A 14430-nucleotide genomic window follows, 5' to 3' on the forward strand; every position below is an offset into this window, starting at 1 on the left:
TTATGTAATTCTTTTACTGATATCTCTGGTTCTGTTAGGTATACTATGATGCCATCTGCAAGTAAACTAATTTTATACTCCTTCTTTATTTTTATCCCTTTTATTTTATTTTTTATTCTTATCAGTTCTGCCAAAGGTTCTATTGCTAAGCCAAACAATGAGGGGAATAGTGGGCATCCCTGTCTAGTTGACTTACTTAATTTAAATTGGTTCAATACATATCCATTTACTGCTACCTTCGCCAATGGTCCATTATACATTGCTTTAATCCAATTAATATATTTTTCTGGTCGATTGAACCTCTGTAATACTTTAAATAAGTAATTCCACTCTACTCTGTCAAAGGCTTTTTCTGCATCTAAAGCAACAGCCACTGTTGGTTTCTTATTTCCTTGAACTGCATGAATTAGATTAATGAGTTTGCAGGCATTGTCCGCTGTTCGTCTTTTCTTAACAAATCCAGTTTGATCTTGTTTTACTATTTTTGGTACACAATCGGCCAATCTATTTGCTAATAATTTCGCTGTTATTTTATAATCTGAGTTATTGGTCTATATGATGCTGGTGTTAATGGATCCTTCCCCGTCTTTGGTATTACTGTAATTATTGCAGTCTTACATGAATCTGGCAAGTTTTGTGTTTCTTCTATCGGGTTCATTACTTCCATGAGAGGAGGAATTAATAACTCTTTAAATGTTTTATAAAATTCTATTAGAAATCCATTCTCTCCTGGTGTTTTATTGTTCAGCAGCTTTTTTATTATATCCTGTACTTCCTCTATTTCAAATGGTTTTATTAGTTTGTTTTGTTCCTCTTCTTGCAATTTCGGCAGTTCAATTTTAGCTAAAAACTCTTCTATTTTATCATCTTTCCCCTCATTCTCAGTTTGATACAATTGTTCATAAAATTCCTTAAAGTTTTCATTAATCTCCATTGGGTAATAAGTAATTTGTTTGTCCTTTTTCTTTGATGCCAATACAGTTCTTTTAGCTTGTTCTATTTTAAGTTGCCAGGCTAATATTTTATGTGTTTTTTTTCTCTCAATTCATAATACTTTTTCTTTGTTTTCATTATGTTCTTCTCCACCTTGTAGGTTTGTAATGTTTCGTATTTTATTTTTTTGTCCGCCAATTCTCTCCTTGCTGTTATATCATCCCTTTTTATTAGTTCCTTTTCTGTACTTACTATCTCCCTTTCCAACTGCCCTATTTCCCAATTGTAATCCTTTCATCTTAGTTACATAACTTATTATCTGCCCTCTAATGAAGGCTTTCATTGCGTCCCGTAATGTAAATTTGTCTTTCACTGATCCTGTGTTTATTTCAAAATATATTTTAATTTGGCGTTCAATAAACTCTCTAAATTCCTGCCTTTTAAGTAGCATGGAGTTTAACCTCCATCTATATGTACTTGGTGGGATCTCCTCCAGTTCTATTGCTAATAACAGGGGTGAATGATCTGATAGTAGTCGAGCTTTATACTCAGTTTTCCTAACTCTCCCTTGAATATGGGCCGACAACAAAAACATATCAATCCTTGAGTAAGTTTTATGCCTACTCGAATAATATTCCTTCTCTCTTGGGTGTTGCTCCTCTATATATCCATAAGTTTCATTTCCTGCATTGATTTAACCATAAATTTGGCTACTTTATTCTTTTTACTTGTCTTTTGTCCAGTTTTATCCAACATTGCGTCCAAATTAAGGTTAAAATCCCCTCCTATCAATATAGAGAAAGTAGCAGAGCATGACTTGTGTGGTGGGGGCCCTTGAGGATAGAGGCTGCTTTATAAAGACACCATCTCATGTATATGTCCTCGATAGAGTGAAGTCTGGTCCCTGTGATGTTGCAGGCTGAGTTAACAACCCTCTGGAGATTTTCTTGTCCTGAGAGTCGGTTCCACTATACCAGCAGTGATGCAACCAGCCAGACTGCTCTCCACAGAACACCTGTAGAAGTTTTTGAGAATCTTTGGTGACATACTGAATCTCCTCAAGTTCTTCACTAAGTATGAGGCTAATGAGACTACTATCCAATAGATGCTGGAATCTGGAGCAAAATACAAGTTGCAGGAGAAATAGTGGATCAGGCTGCATCTGTGGAGCGAAGAGGAGAGTTGGACTTGGGTCCTGGCCCTTCATCAGGACTGAATGTGGAGATAAACTATTGAGTGCAGGAGTTAGGATGTTATGGTAAAGTTGAATAGAACAATGTTGAGGCCAAATTTGTGCAGGTTTGGTCACCTAACTATTGGAAAGATATCAATAAGTTAAAAAATTGTGCAGGGAAGATTTACTGGGATGTTGCCGGACTTCAGGAAAGGTTAAACAGGTTAGGACTTTATTTCCTGGAGTGCAGAAGAATGAGGGGAGGTTTGATAGAGGTAATCAAATTTGTGAGGGGGATAGACTGAGTAAATACAGGTAGGCTTTTTCCATTGAAGGTAGGTGAGATGCAAACCAGAGGGCATGGGTGAAGGTTGAAAAGGGAAGAGTTCAGGGGGAATATGAGGGGGGATTCCATATGGTGGGAATATGGAATGAAATACGGGCTCAATTTTAACATTTAAGAAGAATTTGGACAGGTACATGGATGGGAGGGCTATGGATGGGTGCTGGTCAGTGGGACTAGGCATAGACTAGAAGGGCAGAAGGAGCCTGTTTCTGTGCTGTAATGTTCTCTCTGAACAATAACTAGTACAAAGAGGAGAGCAGGATAGGTGTGATGAACCAGTAGGTGATTGGTGGACCAAGGAAGAGAGGAAACTGATAGAGGAGTATTGTGGTGGGGGAGTGGGTGGCGGGGGGGGGGATGGAGCTGAAAGACAGAGGCAGGTCAGTGATTGGTGGCAGACAAACAGGGAGAGGAGTAAAAGAAGGATGTAGAGTCATGTTGGGCAGGGGAGGGTGAAGGTGGAGAGCATTAGTGGAGGGTGATAAACAAGAAGACCAGTGCTGGAATCTAATGTGACGAAGGGAAGATTAGTCGAGAGGTGAAGGACAGATAAGAGTGGATAGTCACTGGATGGAACCAGGAAGGATAAGGGGATTTAAAAAAAGAGTGATTTAAATTAAAAATTTTAAATTTAGACATACAGCCCTTGAGGCCATGAGGCCCAATTGATCTACAACGCTGTACGTCTTGAAGAGTGGGAGGAAACTGGAGCACTCAGAGGAAACTCACACAGACACAGGAAGAACATACAAACTCCTTACAGATAGCGTGGAATTCAAACCGTCATCATTGCACAGTGACAGGATTGCAGCACTAACCGCTACACTAACTGTACTCCTGGTGATATGGGGGCTGGAGGGGAGATGGTGGGAAAGGGGAGGTGGATAGATGTGCAGGAGGAAGAGAGAGTTGGGCCACAGGGATTAAGTCGCCAAAACAGTGAATTTTCAGGGCATCTTGACACGCATGGATCCATAATCCCCAGTCAGGACCATGTTTGGGAGAAGAGGCAGAGGAAAAAAAAGACAGGAAACAAATTGAGGTGAAATATTTCTTTGGATCTGTTTGCTCATTCCTGTTACCGTATTGGGAAGTAGCACGCACTAATTAATGATAATATGCCCATTTTGTTTTGTTCAGCAAACAGTCTGTGGTTTTGATCTGCTCCGTGCAAATGGGCATTCCTTTGTTTGTGATGTCAATGGATTCAGCTTTGTGAAAAATTCGATGAAATATTATGACGACTGTGCAAAAATCCTTGGGTAAGCATCAATTTAAACGAGTTTAAATATTGAGGGGTGGGCAGTGAGAAGTGGACTGAAGAGGGACATTTCAACACTGATTAAAAATCAGTCACTCTGAGACTAGTCATGTGCATGGCTGACTGAAGGACAGTAGTGAACCAAGTGGATTTTAGTGACCATTTTAGTCACCCTAACCCCAGGATATCACAGGAGAGTTTTTCAGGGCTGTAACATAAGAGGGGTGCCCGTTTTAGACAGAGATGAATTTATCACAGAAGCTTGCATGTCTTTGGAGCTCTTTTCCCACAGGGAGATAAAGTCTGAATATTCTCAGTGCAGAGGTAGATGGGTTCTTGACGGGTAAGAGGTGAAAGTTTATTAGTTATGGGAATGTGTGGATCAACTGTGATCTTATTGAATGGCTTGAGTATAGTATATTTAAAAAGTTAAGCTAATTTGGGAATGTTGCAAGTGAGAAATACATATTTGTGTGATTAGAGGGGACCAGCAGTATTTGCACATTTCTCATTTACTTTAAATGCAATATTTATACTCTGTGTCCAAGACTGTTTGGAAGCAATTGGATTGAATTGAGTTTGCTATTTTTCCAGCAATATAATTATGAGGGAACTCGCCCCACAACTGCAGATACCGTGGTCCATCCCCACAGAAGCTGAAGATATTCCCATTGTTCCAACTACCTCGGGCACCATGTAAGTTGAAGCTTCCAGCACCCATGGATGAGAAGAGAGGCATTTCTGGTCAGGAATACTTAACCATATGAAACTGTGTGTAATTCTCAAGTGTGATAAGCTGCCTGGGGTGATTTATGTAAGGAGATTAGAGAAGCTGGTGTTTTGTCCTGCTTTGAGAAGTGAACGGAAGATTAAAAGAGGTCCTTGTTAGCTTAACTGAATAATTTGTTTCCAGCTAGAGCGGGATCAGAAACAAGCGGCAATTGACACGTAGAGACTTTTTATGTGATTGGTAATATGCTCTCTGAAAAGGCATTGAAGTACACAGCCAGTACTTGAAGGGAAATAGTTTCTCGGCCCACGAGGAAAGAACAGAGCAGGATGAACTGGAGAGCCAGACAGTAGGTATGGGTGTGATGGGCTGAACAGCCTCTTCCAGTGCTCAAGTATTTGTGTCAAACATGATCTGCTGGAGGAGCCCCGGGGTTGGGGGGGGGGGCACGGGTGGGAGGGTTGGGGGTGATGGAGCAACATCACTGGGAGAAAAACAATGGTCAACATTTTGGGTCGGAACCCTTCATCAAGACCCGAGCGCAGAGGGGAAACGCTCACGATAATAGGGAGAGTGTGGGAGGGACTGATGGGCCAGGGAGGGGTGAAGGATGCCAGTGGAATGTCTTGCTCTCAAATATCTGACCCAAAGCATCAATTCTTCTTCTTCCACTGATACTGCTTGACCTGGTGAAATTCCTCCCGATTCCAGCATCTTTCGTCTCTCGTTTGTATTGATCTTTTCTGTACATTCACATCTAATTAAAAACTTGGATTTGTTGGATAATTCTGTTAAAACTGATTGTGCCTTGCAGGATGGAGCTGCGCTGTGTCATAGCAATCATCCGGCACGGAGATCGAACTCCCAAACAGAAGATGAAGATGGAAGTGATGCACCCAAAGTTAGTGATGCCATTGTAGAGCGCGTCGAAAGAACCAAAGTCTTGTTGATCCAAACCAAGGCTTTTATTAACTAAAAGACTGGAGCATATCACAAGTAGGTCGACCAGTCCAGAATGACCTGGTCTGGCTAGGAGCCATCCTTTAAGACCTGCCAGTAGGTGTGGCCACGCTCTCAGCCAATCACAGTCATCCTGCACGACCATCTACATAGACACATTGGAGATAGAATCTGTACTATCACAACGATCGAAGGGGGTGGGGGAGTCGCAGGAAAGGAGGGACCCTTAAGGTTCATCTCTGACCTTTTGGGGAATATTGACACATTCCAGTTCCAGCTGAGTGGGAATTTAAAAATTAAAATTCTGCTCCAGTAATTAGAGCATAGAACATGACAGCACAGTACAGGCCCGTCAGCTCTCGAAATTGTGCCGACACATTTTTATACCCAATCTTTGGCTTGGCTTTGTGGACGAAGATTTAAGGAGGGGGTAAAAGTCCACGTCAGCTGCAGGCTCGATTGTGGCTGACAAGTCCGATGCGGGACAGGCAGACACGATTGCAGCGGTTGCAGGGGAAAATTGGTTGGTTGGGGTTGGGTGTTGGGTTTTTCCTCCTTTGTCTTTTGTCAGTGAGGTGGGCTCTGCGGTCTTCTTCAAAGGAGGTTGCTGCCCGCCGAACTGTGAGGCGCCAAGATGCACGGTTTGAGGCGATATCAGCCCACTGGTAGTGGTCAATAAAAAGCAGTAAACCCTCCCTATTTTTCTTTCACCCACGACGACCTTGAGAGGGGTATAGATTTGGACCCCAAAGTCGCCCTCTAATTTCCATGACGTCATCCAAAGTGAAGCACTGAGGAACTACTGCTCTTCAAGCCCTCGTACAGTAAAACCTCCAGTATCCGGCACCCATGGGGATTGGAGGATACTGGATAAATTTTCCGGTTGCTTGAGATTGCAAGCTGGGTGGATTGGCGAACTAACCACCAGGGTGGGCGCCAGTTTTTTTTTTACATATTTATTTTCCACTTTTTTTTGTCATATCCTTGAGGCTGCCAGTTGATTGAATTCCGGATCATGGAATTTTAATGTACTAACCTTTGTTTTTTGGCTCTGGAGTAGGTTTTGAACTGGAAATTAACTGATTTAAGGGCAAGAGTGCCGTCCACCTTCACATGGTTATTGGTGCTAAATAGTTTCTATTCCAAACTTTTCTTTTGATCCAATGAATGCAATAGTTGAAAGAGGAGTAATAATGGGAGAAAAATGAAGGGTATTGTTTCTGGAACTGGCAAGTGCAATAAGGATATTCAGTGAAGAAGGGAAACGGATCAGGAAGCCTCACTTCTGGTAGAAGGGAAATGCTGGAATCTCTTGTTGAGGAAATAAGAAAATCATTAGACTAGCAGAATCAACTTGACTTTTTAAATTAAATTGTAATTTTAACTTTAATCAAGCGGCACATTATGCTCATGAACATGTGCAGCCCAATTACACCCAACTGACCTACAACTCCAGTGTATATTTTTGAATGGTGGAAGGAATATGGAGCCCCCGGAGAAAACCCATGCAGACACGAGGAGAACTTGCATACACCACTGATCGCTGGCATTGGAACAGCGTTGAGCGAACCTTGCCCCCACTTTATGAAAGGGGAATCAGCTTGGACAAATTTGTTGGTTCTTTGAGGATAAAACAAATAGAGATAAAGAGGAATTAGGGTTTCTAGCCACGATCTGATTGATAAAGCACCACTTGGCAGGGAACTGCACGAGGCACGACAAAGGGAGAATGAGGAGAGTACGTTGACGTGATTAGCAGAGTCGTTATTGAGAGATGGGATAAAATTGGTTATCAGTAATTAACGGGATGCCTCAAGGATTGATGAGGGGATCTCCAGTGTCCATAAATTAACAATTTGGTTGTGCATTATAGCCAAACTATAACTTCCATCTCAGCTTGAAGCTGAATCCAGCTCCCTCCAGTGGAGTATGCAGAGTATTTGTTCAGTGTTTCACAATTCAATCTGAGGAAAGGTCTCCAGGAAGAAGGATCAACAGGACTTGGAACTAACTGTCTTTTTGTTTGCACCTTGACCCTTCATTTTTCTTTATTGTAATGACCAAACAGGGTCAAGCCTAAACATTTCTGGGGCTCTCTGGATTCCTGTCGAAATCAAATTGTGCTCAGTACCTTTCAATGATATTGGAGCAGTGGAACAAAAGATTCAAAATCCTACAAGACAAGACTATGGTTATGATCTGGCTCTAAATTAATGCCTGACATTTTTTAAAATTCCAGGTTCTTTGATTTGTTTGAGAAATATGACGGATACAAGTCAGGAAAGTTGAAAGTCAAGAAACCAAAGCAGCTTCAGGTAGGGGAAAATTCTCAGCCAGAGGGTTTCCTTACGTTACTCTGCAAGAACAAGCATTGCCACCCCTTGACGGTTGCCGTGGAGCACTGACTGTTCCTAGAAAAACAAGTTCCAATTTAACTTTATGATTGGCATACAATTGTAAAGGACAACTGGACGAAACAATCTTCTTCGGTCCTCGTGTAAAAACATGCAAACACATAGAAAGACATAGCACAAACATTTACAACAACTTATTTGCAGTGCACACGTTAAAAATGAATAAATATGGCTAATTCTTGAAGAGATTGTATGATCATTCGGCAGTCTTGCTGCCGATGGGTAGAAGCTGTTTCTTAGCTTGGTGGTTCTGGCTCTGATATTTCTGAATCTCTTTCCCGATGGGAGTCATAGGAGGATGCTGTCTGCAGGGTGGTAATGATTTTGCGAGCCCTCTTCAGACAATGATCCCAGTAGATCACGTTGATAAGAGGGAGGAAGCCCCCAATGATCCTCTCTGCCACTCTTGTGGTCCTGTGGATTGACCTCTGATCCTGTGCTGTACAGCAACCATACCACACTGTGATGCAGCTAGGCTCAGACTTCCGTGGCCTTATCCACATTGAGACTTGGGTTTCCAGGAGCCTACTGCAGAAAATGGCTGCCTCTATGCTGTTCTCTCCTTAGGAGTAGGCACTGCTGTGTCTTCCTGATTAATGAAGCGGCATTGTGGGTCTGGGATAGCTTGTCCATTATTTATACACCAAGGAACTTTGTGGTCTCCACGACAGAGCCGTTAATGTTTAGTGGAGAGTGGTCGACCTGCATTCTACTAAAGTGCACAATCATCTCCTTTGCCTTGTTCATGTTGAGGCTTGAGTTGTTCTTGCACAATCTGACGAGCCTCCTCAATGTAAGCTGGGTCATGATTGCTACTGAGCTGCTGGTCGCATTTCCAGACCCCGTTCTCACTGTCAACTCCTGGTTTACTACAGGAAGTTCTAGACATCAGTCGTGAGCTTTTAGCTGAACTTGGGCAACACAACGACTGTGAAATTGAGGAGAAGAAATCAAAGCTGGAACAACTGAAGACTGTGTTGGAAATGTAAGTGCTTTGTAAATGTGGTGCAAGAGGTGGGTCAGCATTTTCAGTGAGGATGTTACCAACGTTTCTCTATTAATATTACCTTGGACGCTTGGTCAGTGTCCATTGTTAAAAACTTGTAGATCTTGAAATTACTGTTAAATAACTTGGCCCAATAACATTGGACAACAAAAGGTTTGCTTCCTGAAAAAGAAATTGGGCATTGTAATAGACAACTTCAAGGTGAATGCAAAAATAATTTCAGATTTGCTGTATCACATAGGAAATTGGAGAAACATTCACTTTTATTGAATTTAAGATGTTTAATCGCATCGTGATGCTGGCACATTATGTTAGTTCAACCAACCTAAAAATGTTTTGCCGCTGATTTTCGTCTGTACTCAGCATCTGATGCCTCTCGTGCCAGTGTCCAACAAGTGTCGGCCAGCACTGATGGATTCCAGTTGCCCTGATCCCTCCTTTCCAGGGTCGCAGTGTCCTGGTGGAACCTTTCACCGTGTTCGTCACTGACAGCATCAAGATCAGCGGGGAAGGAGTCCAAGTGCGAATGCAGGAAATGAATTTTTGGATGCTTGAAGTAGACTTAAAATATGACAGGAAAACGCAAAAATAGGTTATATCTAAAAAAGGTACATGATAGGAAATTTTAAGGTGATTTTCATGACCAGCAGCTCAAAATCCATGAAATATGCCCCAAAGTGTTCATGGAGCCAGAACCCTCATTGTCCAATGTAATTTAGCTGGATCTCAAGAAAATGCTACATTCCCTTCGTCCACCACCCTCCTGTACAGTTAGTGGTGCAGAATTCACTCATCACTGCTCTGTTATTGTACTCTTTCAGAGACTGATTGACAAGCTGTGTATTCGACGTGTTTTCTGTTAAAATTGCCTTTTTTATAATTCAGTTTTACTGTTTATAGGTATGGTCATTTCTCCGGAATAAATCGGAAAGTTCAAATGACATACTTGCCACATGGACAACCCAAGACCTCCAGTGAAGAAGAAGGTATGGAATTTACAATTGTACTTAGACCTGAGAAGTTATGCAATTCTGACAGTGCAACCCTCCCCCATACTGGCTTGCATTGGGGGTCTGTTGTCCCACAAGTAGGACTTTGCTCCCTGTCCCAGTTTAGAAGGTTGTGTGTTCACAATAGGATAATTGTCCAACTGAATCTCAATCTCAATACCGGGGCCATCCTTAAACCTGCTGACACCCATGGACAAATCCACACAGACAGAATCAGAATTTATTGTCCTGAACATTGTTTTGTGGCTTGCTCTTCAGGTGCAAATTTGCTATCAATGCATTTAAAAGTTAGTGGGGAAAGAGGAGAATGAGTTAGTGTCCATTCAGAAATCTGGTGGCGGAGGGGAAGAAGCTGTTTTTGTACCATTGGGTGTTGGTCTCTGGACTAATGTACCTGCTTCCTGATGGTAGCCGCGTGAAGAGGGCATGGCCTGGGTGGTGAGGGTCTTGATGACAGAGGCTACTTTCTTGAGATACTGCTTCTTGTCACTGTCCATAATGGAGTGAAGACTGGTGCCCACGAGTACACTGGGTAAGTTCACAACCCTCTGGAGTTTTTTCCTGACCTGTGCATTGGCACCTCCAGACAGTGATGCAAGCAGTCAGAATGCTCGCCGCTGTCCACCAGTAGAAATTTATGAGTCTCTGGTGACATGCCAAATCTCTTTACCAAGTGTAGCTGCTGGTGAGCCTTCTTCGTGATTGGATCAACATGGACACCCCAGGATAGTTCTTCAGAGATGTTGACACCTACCTCTCTTTGATCAAAATTTACAATCCTGGAGATTGTACCAGAGAGTGATCTAGGGTGAGAATTCTAAATAACTCTGCCTTGCCATGGCACAGGAATTCTGAATTGGAACTGTTCTGCTGTTTACCCAGGTGCTTTCAGTTAACGTAACAGAGCCAACCCATGCAAAAGGAAGCGGGTACATTACGCAATTGGCAATTTTTGGTTAATCGTCCAGAGTTATTTCAGATACAGTATCTTAAATCCCAACATGACAACTAGGAATTTAAATGTATTTTAAAATAATCAAGATTTAGTCAAGTAAATAATGGCTATGAGATACTATTGTTTAATAGACAAAATGCCAAAAAAAATCTACTGACCCAAAATGCAACTTCTGGCCTTCAGCAATATCACTGACTGTTGTCTTACATGCTGAAATGAGGCATTGACACAGTTTAGAACATAGAACACAACAGCACAGTCCAGGCCCTTCAGCCCTTGATGTTGTGCTGACCCATACATTCCTTTTTAAAAAAAAAGTACTAAATACTTCCTACCCTGTAACCTCTATTTTTCTTTTATCCATGTGCCTGTTTAAGATTCTCTTAAATGCCCCTAATTTTACAGCCTCCACCACCATCCCTAGGAAGGCATTCCACACAACTAAACTCTCTGCATTTAAAAAGAACTTACCCCGACGTCTCCTCTAAACTTCCCTCCCTTCACTTTGTAAACACTTTATGTTTGCTATTCCCACTCTGGGAAACAGGTGCTGGCCGTCCACCCTATCTATGCTTCTCAGAATCTTCTATCAAGTCTCCTCTCATCCTTCTTCACTCCAAAGAGAAAAGTCCCAGCTCTGCTAACCTTACCTCATAAGACTTGTTTTCCAATCCAGGCAACATCCTGGTGAATCTCTTCTGCCCCCTCTCCATAGCGTCCACATCCTTCCTGGGAAGGGCAATCCATGCTGCCTTTGCTCAAGGTGCCCTTATTTAACATGATCATTACCCACAGAGCCACTTGGGTGGGAGGGGGCGGGGGGGGGTGGGGAGAGATTTTTAATCTCATTGACTTCTCCCTAGAGGTAATGCTGAAATGCTGTTGGTGGTTGAGTTGTCATTTTGGTGCCCATGGTTATTTTCCAGATTCCAGGAGGGAGGATCCATCCTTGCTGCTGGTGCTCAAGTGGGGGGGAGAGCTGACCCCGGCAGGGAGGGTGCAAGCTGAGGAGCTTGGTCGAGCATTCAGGTGCATGTACCCTGGAGGGCAAGGTATGTGTGCTCCCAGATAGCAGTACCCTTCACAAATGCTATCTTGTCAGTTGCCACGATGGAAATGTTTTTTCGACAGGTTCCCGAATGTGAAACCTGTGCTGACTGATGTTTTAGGCCTAATATTTCTGCTCGGATGATACACAAGTCATGGGTATCTATAAGGAGAGATTGGTAGGTTCTTGATCAGCCAGTGCATCAAAGAAAAGACCAGGCAGTTGGACTGAACAGATCAGCTCATGATGGAATAGCAGGGAAGATTCAAAGGGCTGAATAGCCTATTTCTGCTCCTTTGTCTTGTGTCTAATTGCAGGTGCTGGTATCTGGCAGGAGGAGCAACCTTTTTCTATGGGTGAGGCAGAATCACCACTTATTGATAATGCAAAACAAAACTGTACAGCTTTTACATGCAAACAAATAAAGTAATGTTAACAGATAATGAATGTCAACAAACTGTGCAATACAGAGAATAAAAAATCAATAAAGAGCACAAGTCAGAGTCCTTAAATGAGTCGCTGATTGAGTTTGATGTTGAGGAGTCTGATGGTGGAGGGGAGGAAGCTGTTTCTGAACCTGGTGGTGTGAGCCTTGTGATACCTAGTGTTAGGTAAAAACATCATGAGCTGGGAATGTAGAAGGAGTCACCCAGTGCTGGGCCGTAACAAGATGCAGTTGTGATCTTGTACTCTCAAGAAAAGAGTGGGGATGACAAATTGCAGGAAACTAGCAGAGAAGGATAGCAACAGTTTATTCATTGGACAATGTCATGGTATGATAATTTACTAAGTACGTATCCTAAGGTATATAAAAAACACCACTTGCTGATAACGGCAGAATGCGCCTTCTCCAACTAACACTGTTAGTTGCAAGTGTTACAATCCGGCAATAAAGAACAAAGAACCTTGATTTCGACTCAGTCTGGTGTTTGACTCACTCATTCATGAACAAAGCAGACCTAACACTAGACCTCTTTCCTGATGGCAGCAGCGAGAACAGAGCGTGTGCTGGATCCTTGATGCTTGCTGCCGATGGCTGTTTTCCCTGCAGATGTTCTCGATGGTGGGGAGGGCTTTTCCTCTGATGTCCTGGGCTGTATCTACTACCTTTTGGAGGGCTTTACTCTCTGGAGTATTGGCGACCCCATACCAGTCCATGCTGTATGTCTCAATGTAAAAAAAACCCTAAAATAAAAAAAAGTCAATTAAATTGTTTTATTCTCTTTATTTAAAAATGCATGAATTTCAGTGAGACCAAAATTTAAAATACTGAAGGTTAATGTGAGCATCTGAAACAAAATTTCGGAAGTATCATTTTAAGATGAATATTGGCCACTAATTGTACAATGTTGAAGAAGCCAAAAAGAATTATGCTCGCTTGAGTCCCCATACAATGTGGAGGATCTTACTTTTCAAATTCTCTGCCTCTGGCCAAGCTTTCCAACCAGACTTGAGCTGATTAGTAAAATGTGGAGTATATTTCCAAATCATTGCTTTACTTAGGCTTCAGGGTAATACAGTTTTGATGACACCTCTAACGTCTGGTTCCACAGAATCAGGAATGTTGTTTGTGTCTGGGTTTTATTGGAAAGGCTTTCATCCTTTATTTCTGCTATGGTTGATTTTAAAATGTGATTGTTAGCTTTTGTTAGCTAGATTGGACTGAATGACTTTCTATTTTGGGTTGGAACCATAGTGTGGTAGAGAATTCAGCATGAAATCTTCGCAGACCTATTTTAATTAAAAAAAAATCTTCTCTTGACAACATCACATGGCTTATCAAAGATAAATCATTATGAAAATTATTTAAAATGTTAATATTCCAGCATAACCTGTCTAAAGTATTGTGGTTGTGTGAGTTAATGGATGGTAACTGGAAGAACTGAATTGTATTGCAACTTCAGGTGAAATTGGAAAGTAATTTAATGGAGGGAAGTGGCCAATCATTCCAGCTGGTTACAAATAGTTAGACACCACAATATATAGTTGTGTTGGATAGTGTGTTTAGATCGGACTAGAATCAGAGTTGATGAACAACGTAAATGGTGTGAGGTATTACCGTGCGCTCATTGGAATGCAGCATCTGATTCTTTACGTACTGCTTTACTGCAGTTACCACCATCACAACAGATTTATCCTCTTGTGAGAGAAGCCTTGGTTCTGCACAGCCCAGCTCTGCCTGGTCCAACTTTCACATCTATAAGTGTTCTGCTTCTCCACCATCTTCCTGCACTCTGTTACTGTTCCTGAGTCCCTGGCTGCGTGCTCAATGACAGATTGTCTCTGAGCCAGACCTTCCTCTGGTTTATCCAATGCTGTTTTACTACTGGTCAAGCTACACGACCAGGTTCTGAGTCCATCCATTCCTGAATGTTTGGGGTAAAAGCAGCAGTATGGAAAATCAGAATAACTCTGCCTGCTGGACTTTTGAAATAAACTGAGGAATGCTGAAAGCAGTCTGCAGTTCCAGCAATATCTAGAGAGAGAACAGTTGAGATTTTGGGTCTGGGCCATTTTGTACAGTGGATCCCTCATGAAGAGACCTTGATCTGACATGCTAACTGGTTTGGTTTCTTTTCTACAGCTGTCGCCT

The 14430-nt window shown here is 42.1% G+C and overlaps 1 protein-coding gene across 15 annotated transcripts in view; it reads left to right on the forward strand.

The window, feature by feature from the left end:
- ppip5k1a (diphosphoinositol pentakisphosphate kinase 1a) overlaps nt 1-14430 on the forward strand; it is a 184893-nt gene that overhangs the window by 101324 nt on the left and 69139 nt on the right. For all 15 annotated transcript variants that reach the window (XM_069902475.1, XM_069902482.1, XM_069902469.1 and 12 more), the window contains 7 exons: nt 3594-3715; nt 4309-4410; nt 5259-5345; nt 7644-7719; nt 8694-8803; nt 9725-9810; nt 11716-11841. In XM_069902475.1, the coding sequence (XP_069758576.1) occupies nt 3594-3715; nt 4309-4410; nt 5259-5345; nt 7644-7719; nt 8694-8803; nt 9725-9810; nt 11716-11841 (709 nt within the window). The remainder of the gene's footprint in view (nt 1-3593; nt 3716-4308; nt 4411-5258; nt 5346-7643; nt 7720-8693; nt 8804-9724; nt 9811-11715; nt 11842-14430) is intronic.

The sequence above is a fragment of the Narcine bancroftii genome, chromosome 11 (genome assembly GCF_036971445.1).
Source record: "Narcine bancroftii isolate sNarBan1 chromosome 11, sNarBan1.hap1, whole genome shotgun sequence".
Classification (NCBI taxonomy): domain Eukaryota; kingdom Metazoa; phylum Chordata; class Chondrichthyes; order Torpediniformes; family Narcinidae; genus Narcine; species Narcine bancroftii.